The sequence below is a fragment of the Bombina bombina genome, chromosome 5, assembly GCF_027579735.1.
Source record: "Bombina bombina isolate aBomBom1 chromosome 5, aBomBom1.pri, whole genome shotgun sequence".
Lineage (NCBI taxonomy): Eukaryota > Metazoa > Chordata > Amphibia > Anura > Bombinatoridae > Bombina > Bombina bombina.
This window is the reverse complement of record NC_069503.1, coordinates 513,598,662-513,619,485: the sequence shown is the minus strand read 5'-3', so window position 1 is coordinate 513,619,485 and position 20,824 is coordinate 513,598,662. Positions and strand designations below refer to the sequence as shown.

The window sequence follows — 20,824 nt, the reverse complement described above, 5'->3', positions numbered from 1 at the left end:
AGGGCAAAGCCTGACAGCACGAGGGAGAGTGTTCCAGAGGGTAGGTGCTGCACGACAGAAGTCCTGCAGTCTAGCATGAGAGGAGGTGATAGTTGCGGATGCAAGGAGCAGGTCATTGTTAATATCTGTACTAATGAATGCAAGATTGTGTTAAATTTAAATTTTTTAATAAGTACAATCTGTGTGTATATATTTGTATCTTTTATGTTTTTAAACACATTACGGTTGATGCGGTGTTCCGTATAAATCACTCCCATTTTTTAATATCCAATGAATTGTGCATATGATGGCGGTGTGAGCATTGATTTCTCTTTATATGGAACATGGTTCTCTCCTGTAATCATTCTTGAGAAAGTCCTGTCGATCGGGACAAAACGCATAGAAGTATTGATTACAGAACAGTGACCCTGTGAGGCTTCCATAGATCCTTATTTTTGTGTGGTGTCTATTGGTTAGAGCCGAGGGTGTGAATCACATTTGAAATCCTTAGCGAGCTCATCTCTACTAATTGGTGAAGGAGCTATCCTGTGGATACCTGTTTGAAAGTGTACCTTTCTACAACACGGAATCGAATCTGTCACCACAGAAAAAACACTTTTGGATGATAAACTGGGAGTCAAGTTTGTTCCTGTTAGCATTGAAGTTCTTCTGATCTGTGATGTGCTGTTTTTTTTTTTTGTTTTTTGTTTTTTTGTTTTTTACCAACCAATATTTATTAATTTCAAGTGGAATTACATAGTGGAAGTCGCAGCTTCCAAAGATATTATACATAATCAGTTGAGTTTTATATGTTAAGGTATACATTCAAATATCATAAACCAATAATTAACATGAAAAGAAGAGTGATTTAGAAAAAAGAGAAAAGGAAGAGGGGAAGAAAAGGGGAAGAGACAAGGAAAAGAGTGCCTGTTGACCTGTTTCATTTGTGGAATTTGCGGTCTGATTAACCCGAAAGTTCAATATGAGATTTGTGTGTACACCCTGTTATTATGGGGATATTGCAAAAGAGTTTATTGAATTGAGTTTGGTGTATATTATTCTGAAAGAGATCGTAATTTACTTCTTAAGGTATTGCTCCCAAAGGGAGATCATTTCTGCGTATACATCCATTTTAGCAAATTTAATGTAGTAATATTCCTCCAGTTCAAGGAATTCAGCAACTCTGTTAATCCAGAGTTGTAAGGTGGGAACCTCTGTATTCTTCCAATTTCTGGCTAGTAGATATCTCGCGCTGTTAGTCATTATATAGAAGAGTTTAAGTTTGTATTTAAGTTTGATTTTGGGGGGCTTACTCAATAGCCAGATTGTAGGGTCTAGGGGAAATTGGGTCTTAAGTATTTTTTCTATTTCTCCAATAATTTGTCTCCAGTAATTTTGGACTACATTACACCACCACCACATGTGAGCTAAGTTTCCGTACCCGTGGCCACATCTCCAGCAGCATTTAGAATTTTCGTGGTATAATCGATTTAGCACCAGATGAATGAATTATACTGTCCAAATCAGAGATTTAACCCTCAGATGCTACCGACTATCCTCCTAATTAGACTATAAGGAAGGCAATATGTATCATAGCAAGCGGAGCAGAAACCTTACTATCGAATTTATTAAATTGCCTCTAACGATTTCCCTTTAATATAGGAAAAACAGATAATGCCAGAGATACCAGAAGACACCTGGGCAGCAATTCTGCAACAAATAACTCCCCCAGGAGATTGAGAGGAACTGTATGTGACGGAAGGAATATGTATGAGACCTATGTAACAAGCAAAAAAAATTGCAATTGTGTACCATACCAGAGCAAAGAAAAAAGGTTTTCCTTTGTTCAAATACAAATTATTTTCCCTTGGTATTCCTGAATGAAAAGGTGATAATTAAAGGAGACAGTGTACCATTGTTTTTATTTACACAGATTATAATTAAAAAAAAACATGGATATACCACAAGCCCTCTGAAGTTTAAAAACTCAACAGACCGTAACTCTATACAAGCTCCGTTTATACAATTACAGAGGAGAGCCTGATTTTGGGAAACTAAGAACGTAAATCTGCTTGACACTGTCTCAACAACACTATCAACTCTCAGGACCGTTTAGAATAGAAACAATGCTCTGCTCTCGGTCGGAGAACGAAGCGGGGACATCGTCCAAGATGGTGCTTCTCCTGCCCGAGAAGAAGGAGACGGGGCCACAAAGACGGCATGGAGGTGAAGCGCTCAAACATCGCGCTTCATCCTGCTGCACAAAAGGCACCTTACTACAGCCTAAAGTTTAATACACTTGTGCAGGGTACAGACATAAGTAAAAGGAATAAAATGCATCACACCGCTTCCAAAAAAAGCGGAATAGGATACCCCAACTCAGCGACATTGCTTCTCATAAGGCAATGTGTGTTCCAAGCTATGCAGCGCCTTAGAAATGGCGCCCTATGCGCTCTCTTCGCGTTCACTACCAGTCCCTTGCAATCCTATTGGCTGAAAAATTTGAATCAGCCAATACTAAATAGGGCTGCTAAAATCCTATTTGCTGTTCAAAACAGCCAATAGGATTTAAGCAGCTCTCATTCTATTGGCTAATTCGAATTATCCAATAGAATGAAAGCTGCTTAAATCCTATTGGCTGATTTTAGCCTCACCGCAAAACTTGTTATGGGAATCCAATGAAAAAAACGGTACAGCTATACCGACAACACTTGTAATAGCTGTGGTGCTGTTTTAACGCTGAAAATGCCATATTTTCAGCGTTAAAAGCCACAACATAAAACTTGTAATCTAGCTGTATGCTTTTCATGAAATGATACAAAGAGAATCAAGCAATTAAGATAATAGAAATAAATTGCAAAGTTGTTTAAAACTGCATGATCTATATGAATAATAGTAATTTAATTCTGACTTTACTTTACCTTTAATTAAGATTTTGAATTATGCTATTTTTTTTTTTTATACTTTTTATATTTTGGATATTTGTTTATCTGAGGTTCATTTTCCAGAAGGTCATGTTTTTAAATATACACTTTATAAATTATTATTATTTTTGTACATAATTTTTCCTTAATCTTTTCCTTAGGTTTTTTTCTATATACTGTATATTTATTTTGTTTAATGTCCTGAATATACAATGTACAGGTAGCCCTCAGTTTACGCCGGGGTTAGGTTCCAGAAGGAATGGTTGTAAATTGAAACCATTGTAAATTGAAACCCAGTTTATAATGTAAGTCAATGGGAATTGAGGGAGATAGGTTCCAGGCCCCTCTCAAAATTGTCATAAATAACACCTAATACATTATTTTTAAAGCTTTGAAATGAAGACTTTAAATGCTAAACAGCATTATAAACCTAATAAAATAATCACACAGCACAGAATATATCATTAAACTAAGTTAAATGAACAAAAACATTTGCTAAACAGCATTATAAACCTAATAAAATAATCACACAACACAGACTTCACTTGCATTTTTCTGCAAACAGTTATTTCTATGCATTCCAATCTGGACTGATTTATAGACAGGAAGATCTTGTTCCTTTGAAATCTGCTCGATAGCTCAGGTCTGGTTAAACTGATTCATTTCAGTTTGCTTGGCTTTGCTGCAACACAAGCGGACAGCTCCACCTACTGTCTATTTTAATAAATGCACTGCTTCTCAATGCTTTTCAATAGCAGTCACATGACTGGAAAAAAGGTTGTTATTCTGAGAGGGTGTAAATTGAACCGTTGTAAAACGAGGGCCACCTGTATTGTTATTTTTTTTTTTGCCAAAACAGTATTGTTATATCTATCTAAATTACGGAAAATGTTTAGTAGCTATATTAAACTTTTCCATGATTGCTAATTTCTGGCTAGATTATGAGTTGTGCGTTACGGCTTTAACTCTGAAAAAATGGCAATTTCAGTGTAAAAACAGTAACGCAGCCATTACGAGTCGTGTCGGTATAGCTATACCGCAAGCATTTTAGCCTGTAATGTGACATCAATTCCGCACTCAAGCTAATGTGTTCTCTTAGTCTGTATTTGATCTTCTTTTTAAGCTAATTTATATATGTCTCATTTGGAAGAAAATATGATTTGGAATAATAACCCTTTTGCAAATAATATCATTAAGTATCATTGGTTCATTGATGATATTCTATTAATATGTCAAGGTCCTTCTGATGAGATTAATAATTTTATGACATATATGAATGGGAATACATATAATTTAAAGTTTACTTATGAAAGTTCCCCAGGTCTATCACCTTTTTAGATCTTATTTTATATCATGATACAAAAACTTTTGGAAACCAACAAATAGAAACAGTCTCCTCAATGCCAAAAGTGGCCATTTAAAACAATGGAAGAGAAATATTCCACTAGGGCAATATCAGAGAATCAAGCGTAATTGCACTAATATAGATGATTTTAATAAAGAATCAGACATTTTAATTAAAACATTTTTAGATAAAGGATATAGCTCTAATTTTTAAGATGATAGCAAGAATATGATAGCTTGTATGGACAGATCTCTACTTATAAATAACCAGTTGAAAAACAACAAGCAAAGGAAATTGGTAAGAAAGTGACCCCAAGTTTGTAACTTGATATAATAATCAGCACTACAAGATTAAGAATATCTTGAATAAACATTGGAATGTGCTAAAATTAGATCCGGGTTTGGGAAAAATATTAGGAGATAAACCAGAAGTTATCTTTAGAAAGAATAAAGATATAAAGAATTACATTGCACCTACGAAACTTAGACAACCCTTTAAATATGGACACCTGACTAATTGGTGTGGAGCATCTTTAGGTTTATATACTTGCAAACAAAAAGATTGCATTATGTGTCCCTGTATAGGACAAAATAGTCTCTCTTTTTCAAATTTTGATGGGAGTAAACTATATAAATGCGAAAGTAGATGTACTTGTCACACAACATATGTTGTGTACCAATAAACCTGTAAATGTGGTCTAATTTATATTGGTCGTACAAAAAAGAAGATCAATTACAGACTAAGAGAACACATTAGAAACATTGAATCTGATTTGAGAATCATAGTGTCTCGTATCATTTTAAAATGGTTCATAATCAAAATCCTCAAGATCTTAGTATTAAAATTGTAGAATGGGTAGCAACTAATAGTTGGGACACTAATAGACTTTTGAAACTCCGTCAGAGAAACTTTTTGGATAAAACCTTTAGATTGTTTGCAACCTAAAGGGTTAAATATTGAATTAGACATCCAGGCATTTTTATAGTTTTTTAATAGGGCTTTTATAGAAAAATGGGGAAATTATCTATTCTTGTGTAATGTATGAAACGTTTAGTTTTATTATTATGTTTTAAATATTTGTTGATGTGTCAAATTTAGTTGGTTTATTTTACAATTTTATATATTATTATTATTATTATACTTTATTTATTAAGCGCCAACATATTCCGCAGCGCTGTCCATGGATACAATTCATTTAAATAAAACAATACAAGACTTGTAAGATACAGGACAAAATTTACAAACACATACAGGAGGGATTGAGGGCCCTATTCCCGTGGGAACTTACAATCTAGAAGGGTAGGAGGTTGGGAAACAGGAGGCGAGGACTGCAAGATTGAGAAGGATGTTAATACAGAGTTAGATGAGGGAAATATTAGGTAAGTGAAATTAATTTATTATTGAGTTGGGTGGTAGGCTTCTCTGAACAGAAAAGTCTTCAGGGAGCATTTAAAGGAAGAAAGATTAGGGCAAAGCCTGACAGCACGAGGGAGAGTGTTCCAGAGGGTAGGTGCTGCACGACAGAAGTCCTGCAGTCTAGCATGAGAGGAGGTGATAGTTGCGGATGCAAGGAGCAGGTCATTGTTAATATCTGTACTAATGAATGCAAGATTGTGTTAAATTTAAATTTTTTAATAAGTACAATCTGTGTGTATATATTTGTATCTTTTATGTTTTTAAACACATTACGGTTGATGCGGTGTTCCGTATAAATCACTCCCATTTTTTAATATCCAATGAATTGTGCATATGATGGCGGTGTGAGCATTGATTTCTCTTTATATGGAACATGGTTCTCTCCTGTAATCATTCTTGAGAAAGTCCCGTCGATCGGGACAAAACGCATAGAAGTATTGATTACAGAACAGTGACCCTGTGAGGCTTCCATAGATCCTTGTTTTTGTGTGGTGTCTATTGGTTAGAGCCGAGGGTGTGAATCACATTTGAAATCCTTAGCGAGCTCATCTCTACTAATTGGTGAAGGAGCTATCCTGTGGATACCTGTTTGAAAGTGTACCTTTCTACAACACGGAATCGAATCTGTCACCACAGAAAAAACACTTTTGGATGATAAACTGGGAGTCAAGTTTGTTCCTGTTAGCATTGAAGTTCTTCTGATCTGTGATGTGCTGTTTTTTTTTTTTGTTTTTTTGTTTTTTACCAACCAATATTTATTAATTTCAAGTGGAATTACATAGTGGAAGTCGCAGCTTCCAAAGATATTATACATAATCAGTTGAGTTTTATATGTTAAGGTATACATTCAAATATCATAAACCAATAATTAACATGAAAAGAAGAGTGATTTAGAAAAAAGAGAAAAGGAAGAGGGGAAGAAAAGGGGAAGAGACAAGGAAAAGAGTGCCTGTTGACCTGTTTCATTTGTGGAATTTGCGGTCTGATTAACCCGAAAGTTCAATATGAGATTTGTGTGTACACCCTGTTATTATGGGGATATTGCAAAAGAGTTTATTGAATTGAGTTTGGTGTATATTATTCTGAAAGAGATCGTAATTTACTTCTTAAGGTATTGCTCCCAAAGGGAGATCATTTCTGCGTATACATTCATTTTAGCAAATTTAATGTAGTAATATTCCTCCAGTTCAAGGAATTCAGCAACTCTGTTAATCCAGAGTTGTAAGGTGGGAACCTCTGTATTCTTCCAATTTCTGGCTAGTAGATATCTCGCGCTGTTAGTCATTATATAGAAGAGTTTAAGTTTGTATTTAAGTTTGATTTTGGGGGGCTTACTCAATAGCCAGATTGTAGGGTCTAGGGGAAATTGGGTCTTAAGTATTTTTTCTATTTCTCCAATAATTTGTCTCCAGTAATTTTGGACTACATTACACCACCACCACATGTGAGCTAAGTTTCCGTACCCGTGGCCACATCTCCAGCAGCATTTAGAATTTTCGTGGTATAATCGATTTAGCACCAGATGAATGAATTATACTGTCCAAATCAGAGATTTAACCCTCAGATGCTACCGACTATCCTCCTAATTAGACTATAAGGAAGGCAATATGTATCATAGCAAGCAGAGCAGAAACCTTACTATCGAATTTATTAAATTGCCTCTAACGATTTCCCTTTAATATAGGAAAAACAGATAATGCCAGAGATACCAGAAGACACCTGGGCAGCAATTCTGCAACAAATAACTCCCCCAGGAGATTGAGAGGAACTGTATGTGACGGAAGGAATATGTATGAGACCTATGTAACAAGCAAAAAAAATTGCAATTGTGTACCATACCAGAGCAAAGAAAAAAGATTTTCCTTTGTTCAAATACAAATTATTTTCCCTTGGTATTCCTGAATGAAAAGGTGATAATTAAAGGAGACAGTGTACCATTGTTTTTATTTACACAGATTATAATTAAAAAAAAACATGGATATACCACAAGCCCTCTGAAGTTTAAAAACTCAACAGACCGTAACTCTATACAAGCTCCGTTTATACAATTACAGAGGAGAGCCTGATTTTGGGAAACTAAGAACGTAAATCTGCTTGACACTGTCTCAACAACACTATCAACTCTCAGGACCGTTTAGAATAGAAACAATGCTCTGCTCTCGGTCGGAGAACGAAGCGGGGACATCGTCCAAGATGGTGCTTCTCCTGCCCGAGAAGAAGGAGACGGGGCCACAAAGACGGCATGGAGGTGAAGCGCTCAAACATCGCGCTTCATCCTGCTGCACAAAAGGCACCTTACTACAGCCTAAAGTTTAATACACTTGTGCAGGGTACAGACATAAGTAAAAGGAATAAAATGCATCACACCGCTTCCAAAAAAAGCGGAATAGGATACCCCAACTCAGCGACATTGCTTCTCATAAGGCAATGTGTGTTCCTAGCTATGCAGCGCCTTAGAAATGGCGCCCTATGCGCTCTCTTCGCGTTCACTACCAGAGGAAGCTGCCCAAGTACAGATTAAAAATCAAACAGAACTCAAATTAGATTTAAGTCCCAAGGTGGTTAACCCCTTCCTTACTATGAAGGAGATTAACCCCTATTCTCCAAGTCTCATGACTAAATGTGCCTGCATACTGCCCTAAGTATCCCTCAGGATTTGTCCCACTAACAGCAGAGAGTCCTTAACACCATCAGTGCCAGCCTTCTAGCCCCAGAAGAACAAAGGCACTTACCTGCATTAAAGCCGTCCGGCAGTCAGTTGACTCACTAAGTATGAGAGGATGCCACTCCTCACAGAGACCTGTGTAAAGAGAAAGACAGAGTAAACTTACTCAGGCTTTCTATAACAAGGCAGCAACATGTTAGGAAAATGCAGCAAAGCCCACTTTATAAGTTCCTAACTGCTTTAAAGCTACCACAGCCCTGATGAAGAGACTAACGTTGAGTACAGCTATACCCAAATTGTGATGGATGATCAGAGCAATCCTGCCCTGACTTCAAAATAAAAAATTCTTGATAGAAGAACCTCAATCAGGACACCTAATTACTTCCCCTCCTCCTTGCTCTAGAGGCAAAGAGAATGACTGGGGTTTGTGGGAAGGGAAGTGATACTTAACAGCACTGCTGTGGTGCTCTTTGCCTCTTCCTGCTGGCCAGGAGTGATATTCCCAACAGTAATAATGATGATCTGTGGACTCACCGTGTCATTAGAAAGAAATAAGTTAAAATAGCCATATCAATAATATTATCTCCCAGTTGAACCACTCCATAAAAGTATTAATAACAGAATTTCAAAAACATCAGGCTTCAACCAGGCAGCATGAATTTCATATTGAAGGGATAGGAAAGTCAAAATTAAACTTGCATGATTCAGATACAGCATGTAATTTTAAGACACTTTTAAATTCACTTCTATTTTAAAATGTGACTCAATCTCTTGGTATCCCTTGTTAAAAAAGAATATGCACATATCATACACTAGTGGGAGCTAGCTGCTGATTAATGCCTGCACACATTTGTCTCTTGTGATTGGCTAGGTGTGTTTAGCTAGCTGCTAGTAGTGCAATGCTGTTCCTTCAGCAAAGGATACCAAAAGAACATAGCAAATTGCTAATAGAAGTGTATTAGAAAGTTGTTTAAAATTGAATGTTCTATCCAAATCATGAAAACCTCATGTCCCTTTAACTTCTCTAAATCAGTGATGGGCAAATTCCCTATACCTGGGGGTCGCATATCAATATTTTAGAAGCCATAAAGGGATACTAAACCCACATTTTTTTTCTTTCAAGATTCAGATAGATCATGCAATGTTAAGCAACTTTCTAATTTACTACTATTATCATTTTTTCTTCGTTCTCTTGCTATCTTTATTTAAAAAACAGGAATGTAAATCTTAGCAGCCAGCCCATTTTAGGTTCAGCACCATGGATAGCACTTGCTTATTGGTGGCTGACATTTAGCCACCAATAGGCAGGCGTAACCCAGGTTCTCAACCAAAAATGGGTCGGCTCCTATGCATCACATTCCTGCTTTTTAAATAAAGATAGCAAGAGAACGAAGAAAAATTGATAAGAGTAAATTAGAAAGTTGCTTAAAGGAACAGTCAACACTCGAGATAACAGTACCTGATACTTCCTTCTCCTAGTAATCATCAACGATAACTTCTATAATATGATGTAAATATGGCAGCTTAACTCTCCCTACCGTTACGTAGCTACCTTCTTCTTCAAATGATCAGCCAATCATAATCCAATCCTCGATCAGAAATTGCAAGCACGTTGAATTTCTGACCGAGGATTGGATTCTGATTGGCTGAAGGCTGAAGAAGAAGGTAGCTATGGAACGGTGGGAGGAGTTAGGCTGCCATATTTACATCATATTATAGAAGTTATTGTCGATGATTACTAGGAGTAGGAAGTAGGTAAGACAAAAGGGGTACGCTGCAGGCGGATCTTCGTTTTTTATTTTTAAATATCGGATACTGTTATCTTGAGTGTTGATTGTCCCTTTAAAATTGCCTGCTCTATCTGAATCATGGGTTCAGTGTCTCTTCAAGGGCCCATATACATTTATTGCTATTAAAAACACAAATTAATAATAATAATAATAATAATAATAATATATTTCCTAAAACAATTAGTGGTAGAAGCAAAATTTAGGTAAGGTTCCAGGTAAGCCTCTATCTGCTGTTCTCCCCTAAAGACGGAACAGAAGTCATCCAAGGTACACATTTTCAGCTCAGCTTTTTCCTTGGGCCACAAATTTATGGCACATATTCTTAGGTTTCCTTTATCCTGGAGGTCACTAAAAACAAGTACAGAAGAAAATATGTGGCACACAAGTTTCCAGTTGGACACCCTGCTCTAACTATATAAATATCTATAAGCCAACCAGACAGAGCCAATAAAACAAAACTGAGCTTTGTAATACCCCCTAAAGAGTTTTCCCCAACAAATATATATAAATGTATGCAATATATGACTACATTTGTATCATTTTATATTATCATCACTCAGTAACTAAGATTCTCAGTATTGTACTCACTCCGATTCTGTGATTTGCCGATCTTAAACCATTCTTATAATGCATTGATGATATGTACATATTGCTATTTGCCTCCCGACTACTAACATAGAGGATCACCTAAATATCAAATTATACATATAAAAAATTGAAAAACTTTATTGTGATTAAGTGATAATCTCAACAAGCGCCAGGAATACGAACATAAAAGAGTCTCTTGTGTGATGTAGCAGGAGACAGTGATACATGACAACTTAAATATGATAAGCAAGGGAATAGTATATCAATATAAGAAAAAAACGCAGATTACTGCTTTTATGACCAATGGAGTTTTATAAACATGTGATAAAACTTACAGGAAAGTTTTTTTTTGTTGCCATATGTGCTAAGGCAATTATCTAGTACAATATGTCTGTAAAACAGCTGCGGCTGGCAACGATCTTTAGAGAACTTATTAAGTGTACGTCTTTTGATTGCCAAAGCCAGCCTAAAATCATCTTTAACTGTATTGAAACCACACTACTAAAATAGAAAAAAAAGCTGAAGAAAATATGCTTTTAAGGCGTATTCACCCCTGTGTGTAGGAGAATGAAATCAGTTTTCAAAATGCATAAAAAGGCAGCCTAAATTGTTTATAATTACATTATTTTAGCGACTATCTGCTGATAAAACAAAACTAAGTCACAACTAAGAATTGACACCACTATTCCGCAGTGAAATTGACATTAAAGGGGCATTAAAGGAACATGAAACCCAAAAAATTTCTTTCATGTGATTTTTAATTTACACATTTTCTCAGTTCTCTTTGTATCTTTTGTTGAAAAAAAGCTCAGGAGCGTGCATGTGTCTGGACCACTATATGGCAGCAGTTTTGCAACAATGTTATCCATTTGCAAAAGCACTAGAGGGCAACACTATTTCCTGCAATGTAGTTATCTTCAACAAATAATACTATGGGAATGAAGCAAATTAGATAATAGAACTAAATTAGAAACATATGCATTGGTTTGCAGGTCTTGGACATATCCTTTAAAAAGTGACATTAAACTCATAATTTAGCTAGATTACGAGAGGAGAGCAAATTAGAGCTCCCACTCGAGCGATAGCATTGCTAGATGGAGGCTTTTTGCACGTGTTGGATTCCATTAGTATATTGAGTTGAAAGCAAAAAGTTTATGTGCGAGCAAAAATCTGATGCAAGCAAAAACATTATTGTGACCATGTTAACTTCTCCCAGCCGCTATCCCAGCCGCGTATATTCAAGGGTGCTAGACCCAACATGAAATATTAAGATTTCACATTCCAATGTTCTTCACATAGAACAATATGTTCTATTTATTCTTCAAAACATATTTCTATAGGTATATCTGTATATACCTATACCTATATATCTATTTCTATAGTTATATATGTATAGATATGTATTTCACATGAACAGTATCAGATATATATAGAAATATATATTTAGTAATAAAAAGTATAGTATTTTCAATTTGAGTTATAAAGTAATTTCCCATCAATGGGTGAAATGTTTAGTAAGTTTTATATTGCTGCGCTTTTCTTTTTTACATTTGGAGTATTTTATAGACTAAGGGGAAGATCTATTATTGTCTGGACGGAGAAGGTTTACCCTTCTAGTGATCCTGTCTACCTGAGATTGCAAATTTTCGGATTCATTTGTTTTCCTTATCATTGCACAACTGAATGCTACCACATGCTCTTGTGCCACAGGGCTTGTCAATCACCCCAGTCAGATCAGTCTTGAGTGGTTATAATCCGCCAACTCTAAAGTAGTGGAGATGGCTTAGGAAGAAGTGTTTTAAACCGCTGCGTCATAAATATCAGTTGCAGGCGCATTCTCATTTTGATAAATCTACCCCTAAGACCTAGTAAGCCTTAAAAATATTGTCTGAATGTGTGATATAATGATATGACTATGAGAGAATCAGTATTTACAGGAGACTTGTTTAAAGAGACAGTCTAGTCAAAAATAAGCTTTCATAATTCAGATAGGGCATGTAATTGTAAACAACTTTCCAAATTACTTTTATCATCAATTTTGCTTTGTTCTCTTGGTATTCTTAGTTAAAAGCTAAACCTAGGTAGGCTCATTTGCTAATTTCTAAGTCATTGAAGGCCGCCTAGTAGCTGAATTCATTTTGACATATATTCATAAAGAAAACATTGTGCTCACGCCCATGGAGTTACCTAGGAGTCAGTACTGATTGGCTTAAATGCAAGTCTGTCGAATGAACTGAAATAAGGGGGCAGTCTGCAGAGGCTTAGATACAAGGTAATAACTGAGGTAAAAAGTATATTAATATAACCGTGTTGGTTATGCCAAGCTGGGGAATGGGAAAAATTCTGGTGTCCCTTTGAGTATATATTTCACCAACATAATACATATGTCCATGTTAATTATCATGTTTTATCTTTTACAGTGGTACAGTTAACAAAGACAAGGAAGGGAAGGCAGGTTGGGACAGAAGGACTAAAAAGCCCTCTTCCCTAGAGAACTTACAATTTAATTCACATCAGCGTAATTTACAGATCACAAACTGCCTGTACTTCAATAACCAGTCTACGTCCAAAATTTGAGAGCTTAGGTCAAACATATGTATCTTAAAAAAACGAATTGATTGTATTAAATACGACTATTTACCACCAGTTTCTTTGCTGCTCCAATTTTTTGCTGTTCTGTCTCCTTCCTGGTATCTGCATCCGTTGCAAAAGCAAGCACCTGGTATCTGTTAAAAAAATAAAGAAATATAAACTTGATACAAAGATTTTATGGTCTATAAAATAATTCAGTTTATAAAGGAAGAATTTTGAAACACTAGTAGGTTGGCACGCAAAATGATTCCAGTGAAACTACTTATTTATATGAATGCTGGGTTCCAGGTTCAAAACAACACCATAGCTTTTAAGAGGGATTGCCTAGCAATAACACCTTAAAAAAAAACTGCCTCAGGGATGTAGAGGCACCACCTAAATTAACAATGCAAGGTGTTCCCTTTATGACTTCAAGTTAAAAAACAGTATGCAGATTTAATATCCAACAGTCTATGTTCACTGATTTGTACTGCCCCATAATTATGATTGCCAGATATAAACATTACAAACATCTGGTGAAGCTTTTCTGCAATCCCTTAATGATACCTTACAAGATCTCCCTTATTTTTTCCTAGCCTACCATGGCAATAGTGAAATCTTATACGAGACTCATCTAAAGCACTGAATAAGCAACATAAAAGTACATTTTGTTTTGTCTTATAGGACATCAGTGATGAAGAAAAAAAAGGACTTCTTCGTAAAAGTCCACCATTCCCCTGTTTGAAGCAATAAAGGCACTTCTACACTTTACAATATTCCTGTACCAGCTGAAACTGCCTGCTAATGTAGCCAAACACCAGGAGAGAGCCCTCAGCAATGTCCAAGAAAACCACTGCACTATATATACTATACCAGTGAATACAACACTGTATATCAAAATAACAATGTCATATGACAATATGACAATCACAGATTCCTAGATATCTTGCACTCATCAGTTTGTAGCTTTTGGAATAACATTATTGCTCATTGGGAAGTTGTAACCACACTAAAACCTGAAGAGCAGAAACAAAGTATTTTATTTCTGTTTTTGTGAATAAATCTGTGAACCATTTGATGGAAACTATTGTATTTTAAGTATAAAATGTTGACACTCATGTGTTTGAAAATACAATAGATTCTTGCTTTCCTTCATGGCTGTATGGTTTTATGTCTGAATGCTCTGATAGAAGATTCAAGACACTTGCTGTGTTATGATTGATTAATGCTGAAGATCTTGGAAGTAAAGTAAATATAGCATTGTGACTATTAAAGTTGAATTTGTGTTTTGTTTTGTATATTATGCCCCTTGGATTCTGATTGGACCCCTTTTGTGGTTTTTGGCTACAATTTAACAGATTGGGTGTTGTAGAAGACAGATCCTGAGTGAAGTACTGTTTTAATCAACGGATTTGTCTCTTTTTACATTTACATTATCACTTGTCCCATTGTTGTTCTCTACTAGAAGCCTGGAGGTAATTAAAAGCCAATGAGCGAGTCATACATAGGACTACACATTTATAGGACAGTGGAAATCCCCAGAGTACCTTGACACATGGCACCAGTGATCCTATTAAAAGCCCTTAATGGTTGGTGCAATTTCTGTAGCAGTGAATTTGGCAGACAAGCCTGGAAGCCTGGAAACACATCTAAATCCAATAAGCTACTGTGTGCTATATAATTGTGAGGATGTGTGCCCTGCATTGGTAGGACAGACTCAGTAATGCGTAAAACAGTATAAGCTGCCTGTAAAAATGTGATATATGTATTCTGGTATTGTGGCAGCAGCTGTAATAAGAAACCTAGGGCTAGATTACAAGTGGATCGCTAATTTATTGTGCGCCTGTAAATGGGTAAATTTGCCCATTTACAGGCGTACAATAAATAACCAGCCATTACAAGTGGTTGGTTAATGCTACCACAAGCTCACGGTAGCAATTAGCGATCCAAAAATTAACCAGAGATAAGATCAAAAATGTCCGCCAATTGCCCCCAAACTTAAAGGGACATAATACTCATATGCTAAATCACTTGAAACTGATGCAGTATAACTGTAAAAAGCTGACAGGAAAATATCACCTGAGCATCTCTATGTAAAAAAGGAAGATATTTTACCTCACAATTTCCTCAATTCACCAGAGTAAGTTCTGTGTAAAAAGTTATACTCAGCTGCTCCCAGCTGCAGGTAAAAAAATTAAAAAAATGAAGAAATGAACAGTAGCCAATCAGCATCAGCAGTGCTGAGGTCATGAACTCTTACTGTGATCTCATGAGATTTGACTTAACTCTCATGAGATTTCATAGTAAGCTTCCTTTACCTGATTGGTGAAATAATATGAGAGTGCACGAAGCTCATCCTTTCAGTTGTCCCGGGACAGACATACTGATTTGCTGCTTAGAGGTCCTTTACAATGGGAGGTGGCTACTGATGAACGTTTGAGGTAAAATATCTTTCTTTTTTACATAGAGATGTTCAGGTGATATTTTCTAATCAGCTTTTTACAGCTATGCTGCATCACTTTCAAGTGTTTAAACATTTGGGTATTATGGCCCTTTAAGTGTAAGGTTCCATTTTTAATTAAATAAAATGTAGCATCTTTACTTTTTTTACACATAACTGCACAAAGTTTTAAGGGTTTAAAGTGAGTGGGCGTGGGGAAAAAAATGGCACTGAAAAGGACGTTTACATTGAGGTCTATGGGAACTGTGTTATTCCAATAAATATATATGTATTTTGCTAAAATATATGCGGATTGTAATATAGATCAAGAAAGAAAGTCAGATTTCAGGAGAAAAATAGCTCTACCAAAGATTTCATAATACCAGATACCACTATTAGAGAAGGAAATACAATTAGAAGAGGTAATTAATAGTATTCCTACAGAGTTTTATAAGATGCTGATGGAAGAGATTTCACCCACATTAACATCTTTATATAATGACTATTGCAAAGGAGAAATAGAACCCAGAAAAAAAAAGTTTCTTTCATTTGTTTAATTATAAAGCCTGGTAAATGTGAAGAAAATATGGGCTTTTATTGAAATTTATGGAAGTTAATGATAATTTTAGAAGCTTTGGCTAATGGAAAACAAACCTTTAGTACAAGACATAGATAAAGCTATGATTCTTGCAACAGATGCTGAAAAGACTTTTGATAATGTAATATGGGGCTCACATTTACTTTGTTGAAAATGTTTGGATTTGTTAACTTTAAACAATTAATAAAAGTATTATATAAAACCTTAAGACATAATATGCAAGGTATAAAAATTGCTAGAAACAAATACAAAACAGCATTATACGCTGATGACATTTTATTGTTCATAAATAAAGCTGATATAGAGTTACATAAAATAGTAGACATTATGGAACGCTAAGGAACATTTACAGGTATAAAGGTTAATTTTAATGTTTGAAATATAAGGGTTAGATGAAAATCGAAATATGGATAGATACAAGGGTAAATTTAAATTTGTTTAGGAACATGCAAGATTAAATAAATCAATAAGAAAATGTATATGGCAGGGTAGGAAGGATAGAATACGTTACAAACAATGAACGCAATCAGGAGATAATGGTGGACTTGCAGCTCCTAATATTATGTGGTATAATTGGGAATCTTTAGTAAGAGTTATTATTTAGTGGTTATTAGAGAGTACAGGCAGTCCCCGGGTTACGTACAAGATAGGGACTTTAGGTTTGTTCTTAAGTTGAATTTGTATGTAAGTTGGTACAGGCACTTTTTTTAGGTGAAACTCTAGTTAAACATTTTTGTTTTGTTTTGGATAGCATAGGATAAAGTTTGTTTTGCTATCTGTGCCCCTGTTCAGAAAATTTCACATCACTTTCTGTCCTTGTGACAATTGGATTTTCAGTATTTTGGATTATCCTGGAAAGAAGGATTGTCGATAAAGCTCTATTTTCTCTGTATGTAAGTACGAGTTGTACTTAAGTCGGATGTATGTAACCCGAGGACTGCCTGTAATTACTCTACTCCTTATATTTTAGAAGAGAGTAATATTTTACCATATTCTTTAAAAGTCCTTCCTCATTTAGGTATTAATGAGATCGCAAAACATATTAGAGAACATAGTACAATGTTAAATCTTTTATTGACAATTCATAAAATATGGAAATACTTAAATATTTAAAAACAAATTTGGATTTGTAATAGATGGAGTGAAGGAGGATTAAAAGCAGTAAAACAGTGAGAGATATATTAACTTTCCAGATATTGGATGCATACAATTTAGAAGGACATGGTTATTTTCAGTTAAAACATTATGAGCTAGATTACAAGTAGAGCAGGTTTTAATGCTCCAGCATGCACTTTGACTCCGCTAGAAATAAGCTTTTTGTGTTCATCGGGCAACACTCGTATTACAAGTTGAAAGTAAAAATGCGGCCAAAAAGCCAAACTTAGAATATTGGGATCGCATTAACGTATTCACCCATAGAAGACAATGGAGCAAAAAAAGTGGGGGGCGGGGGGACACAGAACATATTATCTGCCATGTGCAGATCATTGGAATTTGAAATATTTACAGTAAATAGACAGTATAACACTTTAGTAAAAATGAATATGTTTTTATATATTTTTATCTACTTAAAGGGACACTAAACCCACATTTTTTCTTTTGTGATTCAGATAGAGCATGCAATTTTAAGCAACTTTCTAATTTACTCCTATTATCAATTTTTCTTTGTTCCCTTGGTATCTTTATTTGAAAAAGAAAGAATAAAAGTTTAGGAGCCGGCCCATTTTTGGTTCAGTACCCTGGATAGTGCTTGTTGATTGGTGGCTACATTTATAAATTTACACTTACAACTTTACAAATATACACATATAAATACATATGTCTAAATGTAGCCACCAATTAGCAAGCGCTACCCAGGTGTTGAACGAAAAATGGGCTGGCTCCTAAGCTTACATTCTTGCTTTTTCAACTAAAAAATTGATCATAGGAGTAAATTAAAAAGTTACTTGAAGATGCATGCTCTATCTCAATCATGATAGTTTAATTTTGACTAGACTATTCATTTTAACTGAATAATACAGCCTTGTTTTGGCAAATAAGTATATATCAGGTAATTGTTTACTTGCCCCCCCCCCCCCAAAAAAAAAAAACTTTTGATAACCAATCACAACCCTTGACATGAATAGGGTTAATGAACATGTTGATTGCACATGAGTAGTAGAAGAAAGAGAGGGAAGTTCTCCTCTCTTGTCTCCTCTTAAGATGGTTTATTGGTGACACTGCTCAGTTTTTAATAGTAATTTATATTTTTTATAAAAAAAAAAAAAAAAAAAACTTAATTTCTAATCTCTAATATATGAATTTCATATATATGAAAACGTTATATGACACATTTATAAACGTATAGTGTCAAGAGTCCATGGGTAGTAAAAGGTTGCATATACTTCCTCTAAATTATTTTTTCAAAAACATATGGCCGATTTCTCTCCTACATTGAAATCCAAACCTAAACCACCTAGTATGCTCATTGCTTTAGCAAACAATGATTTTGACTGTCATGATAATCCATCATTATAGAATACATGGTTGAAGAGACTAAGAGGGGGAAATTCATAAGAATATGTAAATAACAATGTGAGTGTGTTTGTTTAATATTCTGTACAGCATGGTGAAAACTGCTATAAAAACTCTGCACATGCACTTTCCTGTGTAGAAAGAAAAGCTTAAAGGGACATGAAATCAACTCAAATGTTTGCTATGTTCAGGTCTTCTTATGTATTAGGACAAAGGATATAAAATAATATTGGTGCTAAGGTATATAATATACAAAGAACTAAGCAACAGAAAAAAAAGATACCTCACAACAGCACTCTTAGTCCAATATACAATTTACTTAATTGAAATAGTTTACAATATCTATAAACTACCTACTGTGCACAGTGGTCACAAAACTACAAGTGTAATAGCAGGTGAGTTAAATCAAATTCCTGTCTATTATACACTTCAACAGAAGAAAAGGGAAAAACACAACAAGTAATAATGTACGGTATAATAACAGTAGCAGGTACAAATGACACGGTTATAGTAATCAATACTTATCGTCAGCTGTAGGCTAATGTCCATTAGACTGCTGTCAAAAAGTGCCTGGTGACTGCTCACCAAGTGTTCCAGATGGGTCCGCTTATTTGTAATCCTTGGGTAATGATATTCCCCAAACAAAGCAGAGGTGATCCTGGAAGGGGCTGGTAAACAAGCGCCCACAGCCGAAGACCGGGTAATCCCAGTGCACGCAAGCCGTGGCGCGGACAAAAGTAGCTGTCCTGACAGCGTCTCCCTCTACACCTTTGATACTTCCTGCTGGACCGGAAACCGTGTAGTAAATGGCTCCTGCTTGTACCGCACAAAGCGTCTTCCCTTTGAAAGCTCAGAATCAAGGGACATGAAACCAAAAAATTTTCTTTCATGATTTAGACAGAGCATACAGTTTTAAACAACTTTCCAATTTACTGCTATTATTTAATCTGCTTCCTTCTCTTGTTATCCGTTGCTGAACGGTTTATCAAGGTAAGCTCAAAAGCAGCAGAGAACCTAGATTCTAGCTGCTGATTGGTAGCTGCTAATATATAACGATTGTAATTGGCTCACCAATGTGTTAAGTTAGAAAGCAGTTGTTTAAAATTGTATTCTCTATCTGAATCATGAAATAAATGTTTGGGGTTTCATGTCCCTTTAAGGGCTCTATTTAAGAAGTTGCAAATGCAGCATTGGAGGATCCTTCGGATGCAGGCTCACATAAGCGTGCCTGTAGCCGAAAAAGACAACAAGCAGCAGCCATCAGACCACTGCTTCTAAACCTGCTATGCCAACTGGTGCCAAGTGGCGTTGTCAATCCATGCCAAACATGATGATGTGCTGAGGGTGGCATAGTACAAGCAGGCACAAGCAGCAGCCTATGTAATGATAAATGCGGGCAGCAATACACTAACCATGATGCCAGGCAGGGTTTCCCAGACTTATTGGAAGCCATTGTGTTTACTGTACTCAGCTGACATCTGCCACCAGCACTGTTATGTGCATTAGAATAGAACATTATATTTCTTTATATCCATGCACTAATTTCTAAATATTTACCCACCTGTAGTCTACACTCATCTCCTCTTTATCGGTCATGTCTTCTTTCAGCCTCAATACACTACATATTCTTATACGGCTCTTCTCACTCTTCATAACTTCAGATGGTTCATTAAAATTTACATAAAATTATACACAAACCTTGAATAGCAAATCACTTAATTTAAAAAACAATCTACATTCCAATCTCCACATGATCAAGCCAATATCAGCTAAGTAATTCTCTCACTTGTCTCTGTGATTATTCATCTAGGCTCCATGGGGACCTAACTCCGTCTCTATAAATTGGTAAGATATGTTAAATACATATCATTAAGCATTAAAGAATAAGCAATGACGAATATATTGGTTAAACTACTTCATACATTGTAGATATAATACAAGGACTTAAGAACTTGATCTTTATCATTAGTAGTTGTTTTTATCTGATGCTTTAC

The 20,824-nt window shown here is 35.5% G+C and overlaps 1 protein-coding gene across 1 annotated transcript in view; it reads right to left on the bottom strand.

Annotated features, from left to right (window-relative positions):
* The window catches only part of BBS9 (Bardet-Biedl syndrome 9), a 1,102,055-nt gene that overhangs the window by 811,315 nt on the left and 269,916 nt on the right, over positions 1-20,824 (bottom strand). Inside the window, exon 7 of the mRNA XM_053714434.1 lies at positions 13,349-13,433. Coding sequence (XP_053570409.1) covers positions 13,349-13,433 — 85 coding nt within the window. The remainder of the gene's footprint in view (positions 1-13,348; positions 13,434-20,824) is intronic.